The sequence below is a fragment of the Pimephales promelas genome, chromosome 19 (genome assembly GCF_988280905.1).
Source record: "Pimephales promelas chromosome 19, fPimPro1.hap1.1, whole genome shotgun sequence".
Taxonomy (NCBI): domain Eukaryota; kingdom Metazoa; phylum Chordata; class Actinopteri; order Cypriniformes; family Leuciscidae; genus Pimephales; species Pimephales promelas.
The window spans coordinates 15,242,632-15,265,353 of NC_142787.1; the positions used below are offsets into that span (position 1 = coordinate 15,242,632).

The 22,722-nt window shown below is 37.5% G+C and overlaps 1 protein-coding gene across 2 annotated transcripts in view; it reads left to right on the forward strand.

Annotated features, from left to right (window-relative positions):
* Positions 1-585: 585 nt before the first annotated feature.
* ap3b1a (adaptor related protein complex 3 subunit beta 1a) overlaps positions 586-22,722 on the forward strand; it is a 56,176-nt gene continuing 34,039 nt past the window's right edge. For both annotated transcript variants that reach the window (XM_039681816.2, XM_039681817.2), the window contains exons 1-16: positions 586-919; positions 7,998-8,073; positions 8,168-8,242; positions 10,041-10,136; positions 10,693-10,853; positions 10,929-10,995; positions 14,287-14,469; positions 14,778-14,927; positions 16,242-16,339; positions 16,434-16,488; positions 17,810-17,881; positions 17,990-18,052; positions 18,462-18,594; positions 19,640-19,749; positions 19,884-20,060; positions 20,160-20,346. In XM_039681816.2, coding sequence (XP_039537750.2) covers positions 777-919; positions 7,998-8,073; positions 8,168-8,242; positions 10,041-10,136; positions 10,693-10,853; positions 10,929-10,995; positions 14,287-14,469; positions 14,778-14,927; positions 16,242-16,339; positions 16,434-16,488; positions 17,810-17,881; positions 17,990-18,052; positions 18,462-18,594; positions 19,640-19,749; positions 19,884-20,060; positions 20,160-20,346 — 1,846 coding nt within the window. In that variant the 5' untranslated portion in view covers positions 586-776. The remainder of the gene's footprint in view (positions 920-7,997; positions 8,074-8,167; positions 8,243-10,040; positions 10,137-10,692; positions 10,854-10,928; positions 10,996-14,286; positions 14,470-14,777; positions 14,928-16,241; positions 16,340-16,433; positions 16,489-17,809; positions 17,882-17,989; positions 18,053-18,461; positions 18,595-19,639; positions 19,750-19,883; positions 20,061-20,159; positions 20,347-22,722) is intronic.

Sequence of the window (22,722 nt, forward strand, 5' to 3'; positions counted from 1 at the left end):
ATATATATATATATATATATATATATATATATATATATATATATATACAAGAACATCATTATTAGCAGATTACTTTTTACTTGTGCAATTATGCAATGCAGTACAATATTGAAATCATTTTAAAGTGAGAAAAATTTTATTTTATTTTTTATTACTGATCATATTCAAAAGTACATACACTTACTACATGTTTACTTTACAACTCAACAGATATTAACAACAACAACAACAACAACAACAACAACACACACACACACACACACACACACACACACACACACACACACACACACACATATATATATATATATATATATATTGTGCTACATATTATTTACAATAAATTAAATTTGAAAAAAATAAATAAATAAAAATGCCTCGAGTCTATTTTTTCCTATTTCCCTCCCTTTTATATGCCACACACAATCAATTTTACATTATAATAATAATAATAATAAAATCATAGACATACGTTGTACACAATGTAAAGGAAAGGTGGAGAGAAGAGTGATATATGTGTGTGTTTGCCTCTTTACAGTCTGGTGTTTGCCTGTTTGGTCTTCGTCATGTGACGGTCATGTGACGGTCATGTGACTCCAGCTCACTTCCGACTCTGCGTGGAAGAGAGGAAAAGTTGTACGTCAGGAGTCAAAAAGTTTTTTTTCTTGCGATTCATTCAGTGAAAAATAGCAGCGCGATATTGTTTAAACACAGCTGCCTTTATCGGAGGATACGTAAGTTTGTGCTGCTGTAGTGAGCGCTGTAAGTCGGAGTAAATGCTCGGGATGTCCGCCAACAGTGTGTCGTATAACGATCAGGGCTCGGTGGAGTCCGGCGTGGACGCGGCGCAGGAGAACAGCAACATCAGCAGCGGCAGTGGAGGGGCCGCGTTCAGCCTCTTCAGCGCTGACTGCAAGAAGTAAGAGTTCACACAACACACACACACAGACACACACACAGACACACACACATCCAGATGTGCACGAAGCAGTCTACGTCATGGTCGTTCACACTAACGTTACTGAAACTGATGTTTTTATGCTGCGTAAATTACTAGTAAGTAAACATACTAGTAAACGTTGATTTAACTCTTTACTTACTGTGGTTTTCAGTTTCCTCAGATAAACATTATTATTTGATAAGATCAACTGCCTCTGGAATATTTGCATGGAGCTAGTCTCTCAGAGTTATCACCACTGTTTGACAGATCTGTAATTTGCCTTCTCGGTTCACTGTAGGCTGTTGTGTGGTCAGTCACAAACGATTTTACATCTGAAAATATATAATAGTCTCAATAAAAATAGCATAAATAGTCAGCATAACCTAGTCTTGTGTTTTGTCTTGCAAATGTATACAGTTGGTTGTTGCAGTCCTCCTCCAGCAGGGGGCAGTATAACTGTAATATTAGAGTACTATTGGTCCTCTGGTGAGGATAGGCTATCACATCAAGTTAGTGAAACTAGGCCTGGGTCATAACATTATTGTTTTTACTTTTTACTAAGGTGTTTCATAAGGTGCCATGAATCTCACTGGATTGATTTACATACTGTATTGTTTTTGCTATTTGTCCAGATTATCTCAGTGTTTGTCTTCTCCAGCCTCTTTGTGAAGGCCATAGACAGGGCTGATGACGTACACCCTTATGTTTTCTTCCCATGGGATCTTAACTCCATTTAGCTCTGTTCCAAGTAATTATGGCACCGAATGACAAATTTCCCTCCTTAGACAGGAAGTCTGATACTGTTTCCTGCATTAATGAGCCTGTATGATGGGAGTCGGATGTATGAGAATTGGGTAATTTATTATGCCGCAAATAGACTTCACTGCTGGTTAGTTTTTATTTATTCACTCTAACTTCATTGTATGGATTTCTTTCTGTTCTTAAGAAGGTCATTGTTTGTGTGTGGTATTGTTTGCTTTCTAAAATCTGCTTCTTGAATTCAAGAGCATGGTTTTCTGCCATAGCTGATGTTTAAGATGATTTGTGTGTGTGTGTGTTATTGGTATGTTGAGGGTAATAACGGAAGGATTCTTAATGTTATTTAGGCCTAACTGAATTGGCTCTCTCACATGACTGCAAGCAGGAGACTGAAGTCATGAGGACAGAGAGAGAAGCCTTGAGAATGAGACACAGGGACAACACACTGAGAACACGCACTTAAAGGCACAGTACACCAAAAATTTTATAAATAGTGTCAATTTACTCACCTTTTTATGTTGTGGCAATTAACAAACCTCTATGACCGACTTCTCTGTTACAAAACATTAGATAGGCCTATATTAGATTTAAATTGTGATAGTGGTGCACTATATATTAGCCACCGATATGGTCAATTTTTTACACATCGGTATCCGATGTCAAAATAAAGTGCCTAAGTTATGACGTCACTTTGTTGGCCCAAACATGGAAGTGAGTTAGCACTTTTTAGCACTTCATGTTCCCTCGCCCTAAAGTCAATGGGTTTTTTGAATGGGTTTTGCTGAATCGCCTGAAATAAGGTCTGTGGTGAAAAAAGCCTCTAAAAATTTTCACGTTTTGATCTGTGACATAAAACACACCAGTTATAACCTGCTTGTGTTTTTTTTAACTTTATATAGGCTTCAAAATGTATAAATTTTGTATTAACTTGTAAGATTATCTTAATAATCTTGACAAACAAATATTATCTTGATAGACAAAACGTGTAAGGGTCACGACTCACAACTCTTTGTTAAACACAGATCTTAATTTTTTTGCGATTTTCCAAAAGTCTATGGGGAAAATGCATTGCTTTTTTATCGAGCGAACCCATGCGCCACTAGCTTCCGAGTTGTCCTACAAAGTGACGTCATCACTTCGGCACTCTATAGGGCCAATGTGAACCCTGAACAGGCCGATAATCATTCCTGTGTATTTGCAATAAACAACAAATAAATTGTAATGGAACAAAGAAAAATAAAAATAGCAACCAGAATAGGCCAATTTGTTTTTTAGAATCATCAGCCATGAAAAATCATGATCGGTGGTGCTTCGGAGAGGTTTTCCATGCTAAGCTTATCACATAACTGCCCCGGTGCCGCCCTTCCACTCATGTCACTTTTTTAAAATCCCCATACAGCGCGAAACATGAGTCCCGCAAACACGGCGCCAAGGAGCTTGTATGTAATCGGAGGACAAATGGCTCCTTTTTAGTTTCAAAATGGTTTGGGTGCAAGGTGATCGCCTTGGAAATAAAGGCGTTAGTCTAGCGTTAGAAACTCATTTGAAACATTGCCGTGGCTCATTTAACGTTAGTGCTAACAATAATAAAGAAAGATGATGATCATCATCTCCTTATCTGTTACGACTGAAATGTAGATGTAATGTATATTTACAAATTTAACTCACACACACTATTTTCTTTGCACGCTTCATCCTGTCATCTGCCCTGGCTCTAACCTCTAGTGTTTTAGCCTGAAGCCTTTACTTTTCGCAAATCTTGTGAGCGCGCGAACCCAAACGCTGTGACCTTGCGCCAATTGTTTTTTTTTTTTTTGCCGACAACTTTGATCGGTTAACGTTGATGCGGTCAACCATCGGTCCAACGGTCATCGTTTAACATTCCTAATACTGTTTAATCCAACAGATTCAATGCAGTGTTTTCAACCAGTTGAATAAGGTCTTCAAGGCCTAAAACACATTTGCCTGGCCATATGCATAAAGTATTCTTCCCGTTCCTGCCTCCAGTTCACTATTTGGGTTTGACTTTTGTTTCAGACTTGTTATATTTTGTTGCCTTGGTTAGCAGAGGAAGTTTGTTTCACGTTATCAGAATAAGCAGACCTGCCGTGAATGAAGAACACAGGCAAAGAACACGGTTCTGCAGAGGTGATGAAAGTCTTGGGTTGAAGATAAGAGCCTCTATGCTTCCTCTGAAGGGAGGCGACCGCTGCCGCAAAGAAATACCACAGCTGGACTTCCTTTGCGTTTTACCTACTTCTCAGTTTGGCTACTATTCACAACTGGCACTCAAAGGGACCCAACTTGCAAGCTCTGGATCTAGTTGAGCATCTTTGGTTGAGCATTCCTGATAGTTTCAGACATCAGGAGCACCTTCCAGCCTTGTTGTTTTGAGCTCGCTGGACTTTTTTCCCCTTCCCCTCTTCCTAGTTTGGCTAGCCACGTCTGGCACTCAAAAGGATGCAACTTGCAAGCTTTGAATCGGCTGAGATTGAGCTTCTCTCAACCTAACTGAGACCTGAGGCTTTATCATGCTCTAATGGAAAACCAAAAGCAAGAAGCATCTTTGCAAGAAGCAACTGAATATATATCAGGAGAACTGGGATTGGAATTCAGGCTTCAGTCTATGATAAGAGTGAATCATTGTAACCTTGCTGGTCTCTCAGCGCTCATGGATTTAATTAATGTGTGATGGTCACACTGGATGGTTGTGCGACTGCTGCACGTGACCATTAACCAGATGATTGAGTCAGACTGGAGGATAGTGCTATCTTGTCCCTCTCTGGTCCTCTTGACGGCATTGGTGGAGAGAAAGGACCCAGTAAACATCGTCTTTCATCCCCTGTCAAACTTTCTCTTGGCTTTTGTTTCTGAGATCTGGTCTTCTGGGTCTATTTGAAGAAATGGTTGATCTTGTAATCCTGTTTGGATGGTTTCTTCATGGATTTACAAGGATGAGAGAGGTCTGAGAAACCTCTGGTGATGGACCGATGAATGGCTTTTTTTATCATTTTGACCTTCTCTACCGCTGTGGTTTGTGGTTTGTTATTCTGTACATGTGTAAGATGAACGGAGGATTGGGCAGCTTGCGCTTGGAGGCCGCTGGAGCGTTGCGGACTGCTCTCGTCTCTGCCGAAAACCTTCAACTCTCACTAAAAGCAGACCTCAACTCGGAGGAACAGGCTCTGACTAACAACCACAGCAGTGGTAATGGGGAGAAACCAAGCAGAGGGTATGAGAAATGCTCAAGAAAACATGTTTTCTGGAAATAAAAGTCAGGATTTTCATGCCCAGCAAGATTATATTACTTTGAAACAAGGAATTTGTTTCTGAGGTGGAAAAAATAGTCACAGATCTAGTGGTTTTCAGTGCTTTCCTCCTTCGCTTCTTTATCTGTTTATTAGATTGTCAACTCATTCGTTCGTTCGTTCATTCATTCATTCATTCATTCAAACACTCACATGACGGTATGAACCTCTTTATAGCCTAATCCAGTTCTTTTTGCTTTTAAGTCATTTTATGATATGATTGCAAATGTCTTTAATTGTCTAAAGAATTTTCCTCTCACATGGTATCTATGTAAATGACAGAGTTGTGCAGACAGAGGAATGACTAGCATTCGTACAGGCTGATTTAATATGTCTGACTGTCATCCGTCTGCTTGAGAAGATGATGGTTAATGTCATGGCATGCAGGTTAATCATTTTCAAATCATATGGCCCTGTGCTAGTATATATTATTGTATAGTTAGTATATACTGTATTTAATGTGTGTATGTATGTATATATATATATATATATATATATATATATATATGTATGTATACTGTATATACTAACTATATGTACACTCACCTAAAGTATTATTAGGAACACCTGTTCAATTTCAAATTAATGCAATTATCTAATCAACCAATCACATGGCAGTTGAATGCATTTAGGGGTGTGGTCCTGGTCAAAACAACCTCCTGAACTCCAAACTGAATGTCAGAATGGGAAAGAAAGGTGATTTAAGTAATTTTGAGCGTAGCATGGTTGTTGGTCCAGACCGGCTGGTCTGAGTATTTCACAATCTGCTCAGTTACTGGGATTTTCACATGCAACCATTTCTAGGGTTTACCAAGAATGGAGTGAAAAAGGAAAAAAAAACATCCAGTATGCGACAGTCCTGTGGGCGAAAATGACTTTTGGTCATTTTGCTAGAGGTCAGAGGAGAATGGCCCGACTGATTCAAGCTGATAGAAGAGCAACATTGACTGAAATAACCACTCGTTACAACCGATGTATGCAGCAAAGCATTTGTGAAGCCACAACACGCACAACCTTGAGGCGGATTGGCTACACCAGCAGAAGACCCCACCGGGTACCACTCATCTCCACTACAAATAGGAAAAAGAGGCTGCAAGAGCTCACCAAAATTGGACAGTTAAAGACTGGAAAAATGTTGCCTGATCTGATGAGTCTCGATTTCTGTTGAGACATTCAGATGGTAGAGTCAGAATTTGGCGTAAACAGAATGAGAACATGGATCCATCATGCCTTGTTACCACTGTGCAGGCTGGTGGTGGTGGTGTAATGGTGTGGGGGATGTTTTCTTGGCACACTTTAGGCCCCTTAGTGCCAATTGTGCATCGTTTAAATGCCACGGCCTACCTGAGTATTGTTTCTGACCATGTCCATCCCTTTATGGCCACCATGTACCCATCCTCTGATGGCTACTTCCAGCAGGATAATGCACCATGTCACAAAGCTCGAATTAAGGGTGCTCAGATTGATCGGTCGCGGATCATAATCGGCAGATAATTGCTTTGGGATGTGTGAACTGAAAATGAATGGGGTTCAATGCTGGAACTATCAGTGGTTGGAACTAATAGGCGGGTCCATGACGCGTTACTTCCGCATTCCTGAGTTACAATGGCGGTCTATGGGACTGTCATAACTCTCTGAATACATGGCTCTGACTAGCTCTAAACAAGTCAATCTAACCATGTGACCAGCAGTGGTGGCTTTCTTAATCTAAAAAATTATTTGAAATAATTTATCATTATTTTTACTTATTGTAAAAAATTTTTTTTTTATCAAAATGTTGTGCTTAAGTAGTACGCTTTTGGTAGAGAAATGAATCTAATAATCTCTATCCCCACTCTCTCTTTCTCTGTCTCTCTCTTCCTCTCTAAATGCCCACAAAATCTAACTAAGCATCCCAGAAAAAAAGCAAAGTTATAGATATACAGTATACAGATATGGAAGTTGTTAGTTTTTTGTATTTTTTGTTGCTGTGCACTTTACTACCTGTGGTCCTTAGAAAAACTGATGGCTGACTGATTTAAAAAAATTACTGTATTTTGGCTACATCCGTTTTTGGTGCAGCTTTTAGTTTAATTTAATGTAGTCTAAAAGACTCAGATGTTCTGTCTTTTATATTAATTTTTACAGGAAAGTTGTATTTGTCAAGCCCTAAGCTGATCCCAATAACCAAACACAAGCTGCTAAGTTAATATGCTGGACATGTTGCTTGACAATAAATATACAGGTGTCAATTCATGATACATTTGGTCTTCTCTTAAATGTAATACTTAATGTACATTGTTGTTAAATATAGTTTAATAAATAATGCTACATGATAAATAGAAGGCTTCAAATAGACCCTGTAATCGGTTATCGGTATCGGGTGAGACAGTAATCAGAGATCGGCCCCAAAAATCCTGATCGGAGCACCCCTAGCTCGAATATTTTCAAATTGGTTTCTTGAACATGACAATGAGTTCACTGTACTAAAATGAGCTTTGTGCCTTGGATGTGTGCATCCCACAAATCTCCATCAACTGCAAGATGCTATTCCTATCAATATGGACCAACATCTCTAAAGAATGCTTTCAGCACCTTGTTGAATCAATGCCACGTAGAGTTAAGGCAGTTCTGAAGGCGAAAGGGGGTCAAACACAGTATTAGTATGGTGTTCCTAATAATCCTTTAGGTGAGTGTATATATAATTGAGGATTTTGTTTTGTATTTAGAAATAGTTTTTCAGTAGTTCTACTGTTTTGAAACAAAAACAATGCCATTGTAAATTATTTATAATAGATATTATAGTGGTAATACAGATTTTTTTTACTAAATAAAAAGAACTGAATGTTAATTAAGAATAAATTCATTCAGTTGAAATGAATTGACAGCTCTACTCTCATTCCATCAGTACAACTATATCATTGTAATGTCGAATGTCAGTGACTCAAATGGTTCATCATAGGTGTTTACATGTGAGTTACTGTAACACTGAATCATCTGTTTCTCTGCAGAAATGATGATCTGAAGGAGATGCTGGAAAACAACAAAGAGTCTCTGAAACTGGAGGCTATGAAGAGGATAGTCGGGGTACGTCCTTGTGGGAGACCGAGGGCTTGTATTAAGATCATATAAAAAATGACCAGTGTGAAGCTTCATTCTTCATTTTCATCTCTCTTATCAGTTGATTGCCAAGGGTAAGAATGCATCTGAACTTTTTCCAGCTGTGGTGAAGAACGTCGCAAGTAAAAACATTGAGGTAAGAAAAGATATAAAACGCTTGCATACATATCCTCACACAACAGGCATGTGTTGAATCATTTTTCCTTGTGTGCTCTGGTTTGATTTGAGAGTGAAAATCGTTCAACAGTTGTGAGGACCTCTGTGGTCAGGGGGCTATTTTTGATCAGGCATCTGACAGGGAAGCCCTTGTTGATGAAGAATGGATGTTTAGATGGAAAGAAGACTGTTTGGACAGGAGATGAGATGTGGTTGGGAAAAACGTCCAGGCTGAAGAGGACGGATTGTGTTTTGAGGGGCCGGTGTGTAATTGGTGGTCTAGGGGCCCAGTCACGTTCTCTCTGTCTCCCTCTCGTCTGACGCTCCACACTGGGCAGCTGTGTGCCGAATGCTGCCGCCCTCTGGAGCTCAGAGACACGGGGTCTCTGCCATTGATCCACACACACACACACACGACCCTTCAATAAGCTCCACCCCGCTTTAGTTAAATTTGCTAACTGAGACAAGCTGAACAAAATATACTATAGGAGTAAAAATTTAATTAATTCCAGTAAAATGTTCATTATTGATATATTTTTGGGGGGTTTAATTATGTAATGGCATAACATATTTCTCTAAAGAAATTGTTCAATTACACCATAATGTTTTAAACTTTTTGATGCCATAACCGCAAAAAAAAAAAATGAGGATACACTTACATGGGGCTCCCCTTCCTAAACATGATACTGGCAATATTTTCTTAAAGTATAAAGGTCTATAAAGGTGAACGATGATAATAATACTATAAATATGTTTAAAATATAATTGGGAAAATATTGCTATATATTGCTTGCTGTGAGGTTGAGGTCTCTTTATGTATTATCTGTTAATTAGAATGATTACTTAATACTATCTTTATTTAATTTTGAATTTGAATGATACGTCTTTATTTTTTTTTTTAGTTTTTACTTACTTTATTATTATTTGTATTTATTGTTTTATTGTATTGCTAATTTTATTTAGCTTTATCACTGTTACTTTATTACTTTTAATTAAATTTATTATTTTTTTAATTTACTTTATTACTTATTTTAATTGCCTTTTTCTTTTTTCTCTGAGCATCTCCGGTGGATCCCCTGGCACATTCCTCCATTTGAAAACCCCCGCTTTAATTCACAGTTTTCTTAGTATTTATTAAAGATTTGGTAAACACATTAGAATAGCTTTTTTTCTTTGCGCTCCTTGTGTCCCTATTTCAAACGACCTATGAACAACAATCTTGCGTGAAAAAACAAGCCCTCTGTTCCTCATGTAATTCTGTTTCATAAATGCCAGCGGTTCATTTAGCCACTGTCTAATTAACATGCGCACGGATGCTCCAATCCCTGATCAGCAGGCCGCTGTATGTAAATGTGATTAACCAGAGGGGCAGATGGGTAATGTCTCTCTTTATGAAGTGAGTGATGTTTTTCCATTTGGCTGGTAATCGCTGTGGTGATGATGATGGAATGCGTTGCCGTGACTCCCTGATCGCTAATGACCTCTCGTCACCTCGAGAGCTGGACGCAATTAAACGGAGGGCCGACCTTTGACCCTTCACCTTTGAGCACAAGCAGATCAGACTGTTTCATGATAGACTCCTAGTTGAGATGAAAAATGAGTTTGGGATTGGATGATGCTTGATTATCTGACTGCTTCTTAAAGTTTTGTGTTTCTTTCCTGAAGTGTTTTAGTAGGAATCTATAAAACAAACAAAAGCAAGCGAACCCACAAAAACTGGGTTGTTTTTATATTTTGTATTTGATTTGTTTTTAATATTTTGTGCATGTATGCTTTAGCTGAAGAAGCTGGTGTACGTGTACCTCGTCCGGTATGCAGAGGAACAGCAGGATCTCGCCCTCCTGTCAATCAGCACCTTCCAGCGGGCCCTCAAGGTAAGCCCCGCCCCTTTCATCTTCAGTGGTTTAGCATTTGAAAATGCATTATATGTTAGTATAGTCATTTTACAGTTCTTTTAAATCAAATTGGAAAACTTTATAATAAGGTTTTATTAGTTACACTAGCCTTTTCATGAACTAACATTAACATAGATCAATACATACAGCAACAAACTGATGAACTGCTCATGGTTAGTTCCTATTAGTTAATACATTAATGTTAACAAATTAAAAGTATTGTAAGATCATCTTTTTTATTTTGGTGAAATATTTCAATAGCAATATTTAGTGTTTTAGTCATTTTTATATTTTTTTAGTAATAAACATGACAATAGTTATGATTATTATTATTATTATTATTATTTTATAGCCATATTGATGTACAATAACAAAATGTTTGATTGTTTTACCCCTATGTGGTGTAGCTGTAGTCTCCTCCCATTATGTTCCGCCCATTTTTGCATAGAATGGAAATTTTGCCTGTATTTTAGATCAGCACTTATTTAATACATTTTCATCATTTGTGTGTGTGTGTGTGTGTGTGTGTGTGTAGGATCCAAATCAGCTTATCAGAGCGAGCGCTCTCAGGGTCCTGTCTAGTATCAGAGTTCCCATCATCGTCCCCATCATGATGCTGGCCATCAAAGAATCATCCACCGATCTTTCACCTTACGTCCGGAAAACCGCCGCTCACGCCATTCAGAAACTCTACAGGTAATCTACAGATGTCCTCACTGAATGCTAATGAATGAGGGTGTTTTACAGAGGTCTCTGCTTTTTTGTTTCCAGTCTGGACCCTGATCAGAAGGATCATCTCATCGAAGTGATTGAGAAACTCCTGAAAGACAAAAGCACGGTAAAATATCTCGACACACACACAAACACAACCAGTTTTTCTATTCTTGAGCTATGACTATAATCTTCATAGTTAATAATAGCTCATTAATTTTACATATAATTGAGATTTAATAGAATTAAATGGTCAGTTTATTTTATGAATAGTTTTTCTTCTTCAGCATATATTGCACTAGGTTAAACGTTATTTATTATTTATTTAAAATTAATTCATTACTTATTGAATAATGACTAAAAATGGCTAACTTAAAAATTCAAAATATTTCTATTTTTGTTCCTCCTTTGAGGAGTTTTATTAAGCCTTTACTTAACATGCTACCCTCCCGAAAAAGAGAGGAATAAATATGTAGTAGTGTGGGATGACTATATGGGGTTATGATTTAATTCTCACAGTGATGAACATCATTAATCACAGTGTATATTGTAATTGTGTTGAATAATGAAGCAGATCTGTTTTAGCTGAAGTCTATCCATTCTCATTTAAGTCGGCGTGAAACGGAAGTTGCGATTGTTCTCTATTGTGACGTATGTTTGAGTTAAGCGGCACAATGTATATCGTAAGTGGTGTTAAACGAATGGGATGAATTGAATGAAACTAATAAAACCCAATGCATTGATTTTTACATTAACTTTCATATACAGCTCTTAACCAGCAGATGGTGCAACAACACCACATTCTTCCTTTCTCACCTCCCTATCTCTATTCTTCTCTCTATCTGAAACGCTACAATATCCCCACTAGGGCCTTAGACAAAGTCTCAGCGACGCATTATCATAAAGCACGTCCAGGTCTGAATTACGTCTGCTCGTGATGTGGGGTTTCAGCTCACGTTGTCATGTTTTTTTATCCTCTTAGGCTTTTAGTGCAGAGCTGTATTTCACCTGTAGAGCTTCCCCGAATATGCACTGGTAAAAGTTTATTGTGACTTACAGTAATGGACATCTCTATGAGCTTCCACTGTGTTAGTGTGTACAGGAAGCTCACTGCGATTTGTGTTCCTGCTCAAGAAATATGAGTACGCATGTGTGTCTTCAGTGTGACCGGCAAGCATGGCATCAATCACAGCGACGGCGTTCCAGCATCTCTCTCTATCTCTCCTCGCTCGCTGATGACCCAGCATTCCCTGTTTCCTCTCCCGTCAGTACGCCCCGGCCTTAATTAGAATTCATGACAAAATGGATCCAGGGAAACGTCCTGTACCCTTCATAATTTTACAGGAAATTTATTGTTATTAGAGGAACCATTTGCTTAGTGTGATTTTTCCATTAAGGTCTTGTCAAGCAGCAGAGATAGCAGAGGTTCGTTGATGAGGTGTGTGTAAGTAAGGGCTTTGTTGATGGTGTGTGTGTGTAAGAGCTTTGTTGATGGTGGATGGAGTTTACCTTGGAGATCTTGTTGGGTAATATGGGAACAGAAAGATGGGGAGAAGATGGCTAAAGATGAACAGTAAATAGAAACATAGACCAAAAACAACTGTTCAGTAGAAGAATTTAAAGTGTAAATTTTACCCATCAGTTTTAAAGAGTTAGTTCACCCAAAAATGAAAATTCTGTCAGTATTTATTTACTCACCCTCATGTTGTTCCAACCCCGTAAGACCTTCGTTCATCTTCAGAACACGAATTAAGATATTTTTGATGAAATATGAGAGCTGGATCTCTCCTCCATACTAGTCCATAGGCTTCTTGAGCAATTGAAACTTGCCGGCCTCAAAGTTATTAAAGACATCGTTAAAATAGTCCAAGTGACTTCAGTGGCTCAATCTTAACTTTATCAAACGACGAGAACACTATTTGTGCGCAAAAAAACAACAAAAATAACGACTTTATTTCAACTATTCATTTACTTCTCTCTCGCCTGGAGTCAGGTTACTAGTGTAATAGCGTAAGCTTCTGTTATTGTACGTCACACGCATCACACACATGACCAGCGTCGGCCAATAGTGAGCTACGTGTGACGTAGCTTTACGCAATCACACTACGTTAACTGACTAGAGGCTCATAGAGAAGGAAGTGAATAGTTGAAATAAAGTCGTTATTTTTGTTTGTTTTTTGCGCACAAAAAGTATTCTCGTCGCTCGACAAAGTTAAGATTGAGCCACTGTAGTCTCTTGGCTTATTTTAACGATGTCTTTAATAACTTTTCGAGGCCGGCAAGTTTCAATCCCTCAAGAAGCCTATGGACTAGTATGCAGGAGAGATCCAGCTCTCAGAATTCATCAAAAATATCTTAATCTGTGTTCCAAAGATGAACGAAGGTCTTACGGGGTTGGAACAATATAAGGGTGAGTAAATACTGACAGAATTTTAATTTTTGGGTGAACTAACCCTTTAAGTACAAAATATTTTTTTTTCCAATTTAGCTGACTTGAAGTATATCAGTTTAGTATACCAAAAGTGCAATTGCAGGGTCTTTATATTAAGTACATACTGTGTGTAAATGTAATTTGTAGTATAGAAATTACAAATACATTTGAGTATATTTATTTATTTACTCTTAACTAGGGTTATAAATAATGGATGTTGCAAAACAGTAATTCATGGCTGCTGTGAAATATTTACAGTTACCGATATGATAATCATTTTTGTTTTCCAGTTCATTTTTTGTAAAGGGTTTAAGGGATCCGTTACCTGTAATTTCTTTCTCTCAGAGCTAGAATTGATGTTGCATTATGATGAATGAAGCACCTGACCTGCTCAAACTCTCCCTCTCTCTCTCTCTTGCTCTCTCTGTATCTCTATCTTTGTGTTGTTTTCACACACTCTCTCTCATATACTGTAGTTCATTAGTCTAAAGTGAGAGTGGTGTGTTATATTAGCTTGGTGGGAAGCAGAACAGGTTGTCATCTTCCAAGCATCTGTTTGTTTTGAGACCACACTGAGGTTTGTAATTACGACGCATATATAACCTAATCAGCTTAATTTGCAATTATAAACCTCCAGCACAACTTTAGGGTTGCTGCAGGAGAAACGGGTGAGTGATAATTGCACAGAAGCTGTGGAGGTGTGTGTTGGTTTTTTTTTTTTTTTATAAATTATTTTTCAATTAACTCTTTCATCGCTGTGTGCTTTTTTCTGAGTTGTAGCTAATTTGTAGATAGTACCTCCCAAATATCTGTATTTTTCATTCTATGGCAATTTTCATAAAAGTTGAACATTAATATTAATGGTATGGAATTATTTGATTGACACCACTTGAATGTGTAACAACCATTCCAAATCAAGAATTCTAAACTTAAATTTACCATTTCTAACAGTTTTAAACCCTGCTTTTTTTCATGTGTTTTTTGTAGCTGGTTGCCGGCAGCGTGGTGATGGCTTTTGAGGAGGTATGTCCAGACCGGATCGATTTGATCCATAAGAACTATCGGAAGCTGTGCAACATGCTGGTGGATGTGGAGGAGTGGGGTCAGGTCGTCATCATACACATGCTGACACGCTACGCCAGGACGCAGTTTGTAAGCCCGTGGAGAGAGGTGAGCTTGTGTGCTTTCATTTAATCAATAAGCACAAATTGTATTTAATTTATATATTTTTAAAGTTCAGCTATCAAGAAAAGCGGTTTCAGTTGGACACGAAATTGCTGATCTGAATTTCATTTTCTTTTATCTTTTTCAATGCTAGCATTGAGGGTTTCAGGTATGAAGGAGTGTTGGAGAGAGGACTATATATGCTATTATTCTAAATTATGCTATGTCGCCTCTTTATTCAGTTTTGGCTTATAGTTGGTTCGATTCATTAGATATTTGTATTAATTTGTTTACTAATCTGTGTGTGATTGTAGGATGCAGTGTTTGATGAGAACAGCGAGAAAACCTTTTACGATTCTGAGGAAGAGAGGAGAGTGGAAGAGCCCAAAACGTACGTCATGGATCCGGACCACAGACTCCTGCTTAGAAACACTAAGCCACTGTTGCAGAGCAGAAACACTGCAGTGAGTACACACACACACACACACACACACACACACATTGGGTTTCCATGTATACTATGGCGACTTTTTATGGTTATGGTTGGGGAATTTTTATACTGTACAAACTGTATATTCTATCCCCTAAATGTATTGATTAAACCCTAAACCGTATGATTTATACGCTGTTTTCCTCATGGGGACCAAAACATTTCCATTTTGTCCCCACAATGTAGGGTAGTCCCTGAACCACACACACACACACACACACACACACAACCTCTTACATAAAATGATGACGACATTTAATTTGTTAGACAAGATGTTGCTTTGCACTTTTAAATGTTACATTATAATATGAATCATTGTATTTTTTTAATATAGTGTATTATTATTATAGATAATACTATTTAGGCTATATCTACTTTTTCACATCTCAAGATGAAAGTATGAAAGTTGTCTAAATTGATCTTTTGAAGCTTTTTTATAGGTGAATAAACATCTAGTCAAATATTACTGATGCAATTCTTGTAGTTTGCTCCATTTTTAGCTGATAGTAACTTCTTTTTTGCTTTATTAATTCATAATTTATCTGTAATATTACTCAAATACTCTCTCATTTCTCATCTTTCTCCCTCTCTTGTGCTCTTTCAACTTTGAGCAATAGTGAAGGGCTTCACACCTGTGTGTGTGTGTGTGTGTGTGTGTGTTTGTGTTTGGACCAAGGCTGTGTCAGACACCGCTCAATCACGTTACACACACTCAGCCTTAGAAATGTGCTCAGAAAATGTTATTCCTTCCTACATCACACACACACACACACACACAGAGTGACTCAAGTGCTCCATCAACCTGGAAGCTCAAGGTCTTGTGTGTGTATGTGTGTTTTCTGACGTTTGTGTGTGTGATATGTTTTGATTAAAACTTGTCCTGCTTTGTTCTACACTCAGTGTGCACTCTGTCTTTATCAGCTCTCTCTCTTTCTCTCTGCTGGTTTAGTGGTTGATGTGTTGAAGTCTGCTGTCCTGTTCGTATATTGGGGTCAAAGTAATTTGGGGAAGACAAAATCATTACATACATTGAAGTCTTCCTAATCTATCACCATCTATCTCTTTTTCTATCTCTCTCAAACCCTCCTCTTCCACTTTCTCTGACTTCACATTTCTCTGGGACTCTCCCCACCACGTCTCCCATTAATTTGTCTCTCTTTCTTACCTGTCTATCTCTTACTCTCACTCCCTTTTTAAAAAAACGTACCATGGAAAAAGCGTGCTAATATCGTGTTTTTGGATGCTACAATGCTTGGTCCTTCATTAATATAATCATCTCTTTTTTCAGGTTGTGATGGCAGTATCTCAGCTCTACTGGCATTTGGCCCCTAAACATGAAATTAGCATCGTCACCAAGTCCCTGGTGAGACTCTTGAGGAGCCACAGGTAACACACACTGAGAGAAACGGGGTGGAAATATCTTTATTATCAAATCTGTCAATCTAATTCCTGTTTTTGGTTTCCCTCTCGGCTCTTCTAGGGAAGTTCAGTATGTTGTGTTGCAGAACATTGCCACGATGTCCATTCAGAGAAAGGTACAGACTCAGAGAAGCATTCATCCAACAATGCTAATGATTTACAAGCAATTAGGCATAAATGTGTTGGTCTATGTTAAGTGCTTAATCTGAGGGAAACAGTAAACACTGAGGTAAAATGAGAGGTAGGCCTCAATTCTGAAGGAAATCATGAGGTAAAATATAAATTAAATCATAAGGTAAGATCTGAGGTAAAATGAGAGGTAGGGCTCAATTCTGAGGGGAATCTTGAGGTAAATTATCTTAAGTAAAATAAGAGGCCTCAATTCTGAAGGAAATCTAGAGGAAAATTATAAAGTAAAACATATAACGGAAGATCTGAGGTAAAATCAGAGGTAGGCCTTAATTCTGAGGGAAATCATGAGGTAAATTATCTTAAGTAAAATAAAGGCCTCAATTCTGAAGGAAATCTAGAGATAAAATATGAGTTAAATAATAAAAAAAATTTTTTTTTTTAAATAATAATATAATACACTGCTCTAAAAAATAAAGGGAACACTAAAATAACACATCATAGATCTGAATGAATGAAATAATCTTATTCCAAATACTTTTTTCTTTAGTTAAATGTGCTGACAACAAAAATCACACAAAAATTATCAATGAAAATCAAATTTATCAACCCATAGAGGTCTGGATTTGGAGTTTGATTGACTTGGAGTTACATTGTGTTGTTTAAGTGTTCCCTTTATTTTTTTGAGCAGTGTATAATATAATCTTTTTTGTAATTTTTTTTAAAATCTTTATTTGTTTGTTTTATACTACTCTGAGCAATGTTTGAACTTTGTACTTTCAGCACTTCTTGTGTTATCTTGTTATTGCCTCTTCACAATGACTTGTTTGATATAGTCCTCAGATGTAAGTCGCTTTGGATAAATGCATCTGCTAAATGACTAAATGTAAAATGTAAATGTAATGTAATTGTAAATCATGAGGTAAATGATCTTATGTAAAATCAGAGGCCTCAATTCTGAAGGAAATCTAGAGATAAAATATGAATTAAATCTTAAGATATGATATGAGTTAAAATGAGAAGTAGGCCTCGATTCTGAAGGAAATCTAGAGGTAAATCGTAAGGTAAGATCTGAGGTATAATGAAAACAAAAATCTGATGTTACAGTAGGTGTAAATTCGGAGGTGTAAACTAAGATGTATGCAGGTAAACAGTGAAGGTGAAATGCCAAACACTAATATAGAATCTGAGGTAAATGCTGAGGTAAAAAGCCTTAAGGGAATCACCGAGGTTACTAAAAAAAAAAGCAAGGTACACACTATAATCTGATTTGAAGAGGTAAAACCTAAGGATTTTTTTTTTTTTCAGGGGATGTTTGAACCCTTCATGAAGAGCTTCTATGTGAGGTCTACAGATGCCACTCACATCAAAACACTCAAGGTAAAACAGACTTGCCTTCATTTCATGATTGTTTTGTGTTACATCGCAGTGTCGTGCCGATGTTTTGTGGGTTGTCTGATGTTTATCTCATCTTTTCAAATTCTTCAGCTGGAGATTTTAACTAGCATGGCTAATGAAGCAAATATCTCCACCATACTGAGAGAATTCCAGGTAAAGTTTCATAGATTAAATTGATTTGTTTTCTCTTATTTTCTCTGTGTTTGCGAATTAAGCTTTACTCTTACCTGAAGGAGGGCTGTGTTTCAAAACCTATTCAGCTGCCTACCTAGACAGCATTTTAGGCATCATAAAGCTGGTTGGCCGGTTTTGGTCTTCTAGTCTAGTTATAGCTGGTTTAGCAGACTGGTTTTAATGGGGTCTTGGCCACTTTAGATGGTCAGGCTGGGAGACCAGCTTGACAAGCTTAAACCAGCTAAGGCCAACCAATTATCAGCTTAGGCTTGTTTTAGCTGTTTTTCTGCAGGGTGAGGTTGAGATCTGTTCTAAGTAGACTTTTGAGGGGAAACAATGAAGTTCAGTTTTAAAATGGCAGTTTTAAGCAAATGTTTGTGTGTTCCAGACATACGTGAAGAGTCAGGATAAGGCGTTTGCTGCGGCCACCATCCAGGCCATCGGCCGGTGTGCCACTGACATCTCTGAGGTGACCGACACCTGCCTCAACGGCCTGGTCCTGCTGCTGTCCAACAGAGATGGTAATTGTACACTAACCTCATGAGCCTTTTGCTTTAAAATGTATTGTTCAATTATGAGCAGCAGTGCTTATCATTGCCTGATGGCACTACGATGAAGTTCATTATGTCTTGTAAAGACAAAATTGACAAAGCCATTATCACCACAGATGAAGATAGTTTCAATGACTTCTAAAAAACTCCTCCCCCCCAAAAAAACATTTTTTTTTTTAACTTTAAACAATAGGATATAAACAATAACACATACTGGTGTTGATATTATTTCAGTAGTTTAGTTCATCTACAAACTACAAGCAAAAACGTAACTAACTACATTGACATTATAGTGCGAGTGATATTTAAAATCAGATATTTAATGTATATACATATACTTTCTGTGTTGATTTCTCAATAAATCTGGTCTGATCTTTATTTAAAACACAATTATAGATAAACAACTAATAACACCCAAATTGTACTTTTTACATTGATTACTCAAGAGTATTCAATTCAATAAACATTCACAGTGTAGGGTGAAGAAACTAAGTAAAACCTTGGATTTAGTCATTTCTTTAGTGGCAAAACCTCTGATATAATTGTATAATCAGAGGAATGTTTACCTGACACAATGAGGATCCTACTATACTATAGGATATACTATAGCACAACTGATGAAACTTGAAAAACACTATATTTGAGTGTAGAATATGCAGTATTCACCTACATACAGTATATGGATCATGGGGACTCAATGAGTCTGTGAATCAAACAGCTTGATTTATCTTAATCTGATTGAATTGATTCACTAAAATAACTCCCAGACTTGACATATGAGAGCGAGAGGACATTATAGGAGCGTGTGAATGATTATTTCCTCACTTCGCTCAAATGTAAAGCTGCACGCACAGTAAATTATATTAACTGCATGCACAGTAAGTTACAATTAGATTTCTCCTTTTCCGTAGTTACTCCACAAACACTGGTTACGACAGTTAGTTATTGTTACTACAGGAAACAAAAAAAAAATCATACTATATTGGTGTATTTTACGTGTTTCTTGTCTTTGTAGAGACTGTTGTCGCGGAGAGTGTGGTGGTCATCAAGAAACTTCTGCAAACTCAACCATCACAGCACAGTGACATCATCAAACATATGGCCAAACTCTTCGACAACATCACTGTGAGAGACTTGCACAATAATACACAACAGTAGTGCTGTTGTCTGTGCAACTATAGTCTGATTAGGTTTTATTTACATCATATAATATTACAATTTGATGTTCTGTGTATTTGGTGTCACACTTTTTTCTTTAGGTCCCAATGGCGAGGGCCAGCATCCTGTGGCTGATGGGTGAATACTGTGAACACGTGCCTAAAATCGCCCCTGACGTCCTGCGAAAGATGGCCAAGACCTTTACTAGTGAGGAGGACATTGTCAAACTGCAGATCGTCAACTTGTCTGCCAAACTCTACTTGACCAATTCCAAACAGGTGAAATCAAATCACACTGTGTGTGTGTGTGTGTGTGTGTGTGTGTGTGTGTGTGTGTGTTTTGGCTGTGCTTTATCTCACTTTCTTTCTCTCTTACAGACAAAATTGCTGACTCAATACATATTGAACTTGGGCAAGTACGATCAGAACTATGACATCAGAGACCGAACACGGTTCATTCGTCAGTTGATTGTTCCAAACGAGAAGAGCGGAGCCCTGAGCAAATACGCTCGTCGGATCCTGATGGCGCCCAAACCGGCTCCTGTTTTGCAGTCTGCCTTTAAAGGTTGGTAACATATAGATCACGCATCTGTAATATCTCTCTAAAAATGAATGACTGGTATTACCAGGGTTTTGGGTATCATGTGAATTTTAAAGATTCCAATTCTGATTATCGACTGTGATTCCTAATTTCAATTCCACTTCAAGACTTACTTTTGTAAGTCTTATTGCACAACATTTTATTTTAGCTGAATACCATGAACAAAAATCAACAGGCTAATAACTCTTACACAAGGAACGTTTGCCTATGGTTTTAAAATACCATAGCAATAACAACTAGCCTAACTAATATACTTTTCAAACATTATTAAAGACAAGTAAACACTCAGTACTTAAAAAAGACCAAATAAATGAATTAAACAGTGTTTTAAAAATTTCAGGTACAGAAACAGTAATCAAATGTAAAATAACTCTGCACTTTATTAATAAAATATATCTTTCCATCTATTTAATAATTATCATCTTATATGTTTTGTATTATTGTGTGATATTTATAAAATATAACAATTTGTTTTCGTTTATTTATTAATTCTTCACCTGAAACTGCAGGTACAAAATCGAAATAATGTACATGTAGATTTTCATCCCTGGAAAAGTCATAAAGAGTCATTTATATTTCTACAGTGAATATATTTTTTTTTACAATTTAGTAGTAAAATATTTTATTAGCTAGAAATTGCCTTTTCTCTAATCTCTATAAACATTATTTAAAAAAAAAAAAGACATTTCAAATAATGTAGATTTTTAGGTCTGGAAAATTCTTAAAAAGTTGTTTTAAATTTCTATAGTGAATATTTTGGTTGTTAATAACTATAGTAAAATATTTGATCAGCTAGTTGATCAGCTAATGGCTTTTTGTCATTGCAATCTCTGTTAAAATGAATTTTAAAAATGAATGACCTTTATTACAATTCATGGGAAACCATAAGATCCCTGAAATCATTCTGTGGAAGATATGAACCTACAACCTTTCATCTCCACCCCATATCTATAACCTCTAGGGCCATATCTTTCGTGTTTAAAGCATTTCGTGTTTGAAGCAGTTAAAAAAAAAATCTGACTGAGTCTGTTTACCGTCATGCTCTGATTCTAGATTACACCACCGCATCTATACGAACTTAAGAGTTCTGCTGACATTGATTTCACCCACTTTCTCTTATTACATCACATGATTCCATTGCAGCAGGGCTTCAGAGTTGAAACACACAACACCATCATGGGAATTCTTCCCCGCAGGCCATGACAGCAGTGCTAATGCTAATCCCTAAATGTCAATACAGCATGCAGAAATACTCTGATCTTATCAAACGGCACGCAGTTATTTTTTTCCCGCCCCAGGGCTGGACTTTTTTTTTCTCTGGATTTGCGGCTTGAATCGGGATGCTACGCCATCTGTTCCTCCCGTGCAGAATTGAATTGTTGGATTTTGCATCGTTTGATAACAGACAGTGGAATGTGGGAGCCCCGTCCGCCCCTCACACACCCTCACGTTGGTTTACAACTCCTCCTGTACGTTCACGCACTTCACCTGCAATTAACCAGGAGTAATTACGCTCACGAGCAGGAAAAGGGTGTTACTCATTTGCTCCTGTAGATACATGGATGGATGCATTGATGGATGCATGGATGGATTTGGGTTTTGCGCAAAGGATGCGCTCGGTGTGATTGATGCCGGCTGTCGCTGGGGGTAATTTTTGTTGTGCCGAGTATCGTTCACAGTGCTTGGTAAAGCGTGTCCCGCTCTTAATAGGAGGTAATAAAGTTTGTAAGGGATGATTATGCTTCTCTGTGATGAAACTCAATGCGACATGCCTTTGTGTGTGTTTTTTTTAAGTCACGTGAACTGAAGACGCAATTTGTGACACATAACCTGATCTCTGGGATGAAGGTGAACCATCATGCTTTAGCCGAAAAAAACGTATCAATAGTCCGAACCAGTGCACTGATCATTTACTTAACTACTGCTCCCGATTTTGGCTGCTTTTGTTTTACTACAATGATTTCATGATTGTCCCCATGGTTACTACAGATTAAAATAAATTAGTACACTGAAACATACAGCCATTAGTCTTTATTTCATTAATGCGGCATAAATTTACCCTATAACACTTGCGAGACATTTAACTGCTGCTGTCATTTTTAATATTCTTGGTTTAGATCTACTGTGTGCTCATGTTTATATTCTGCAGAGCCAGAGTGATTATGCGTTCATATACCTTGGTTATTATGGGACGTACCCAGTGTGTTGTGAGAAGGGCACACGGGCAGATCTGAATGCCGTGGCATTTCTGCCAGTTTAATACCAATTACTCAGCAGGTCTCTTGAAGGTCTGTGGGGACACTTATTGCTTTTTTGTTTATTATGACGAAGTAAAGTAAA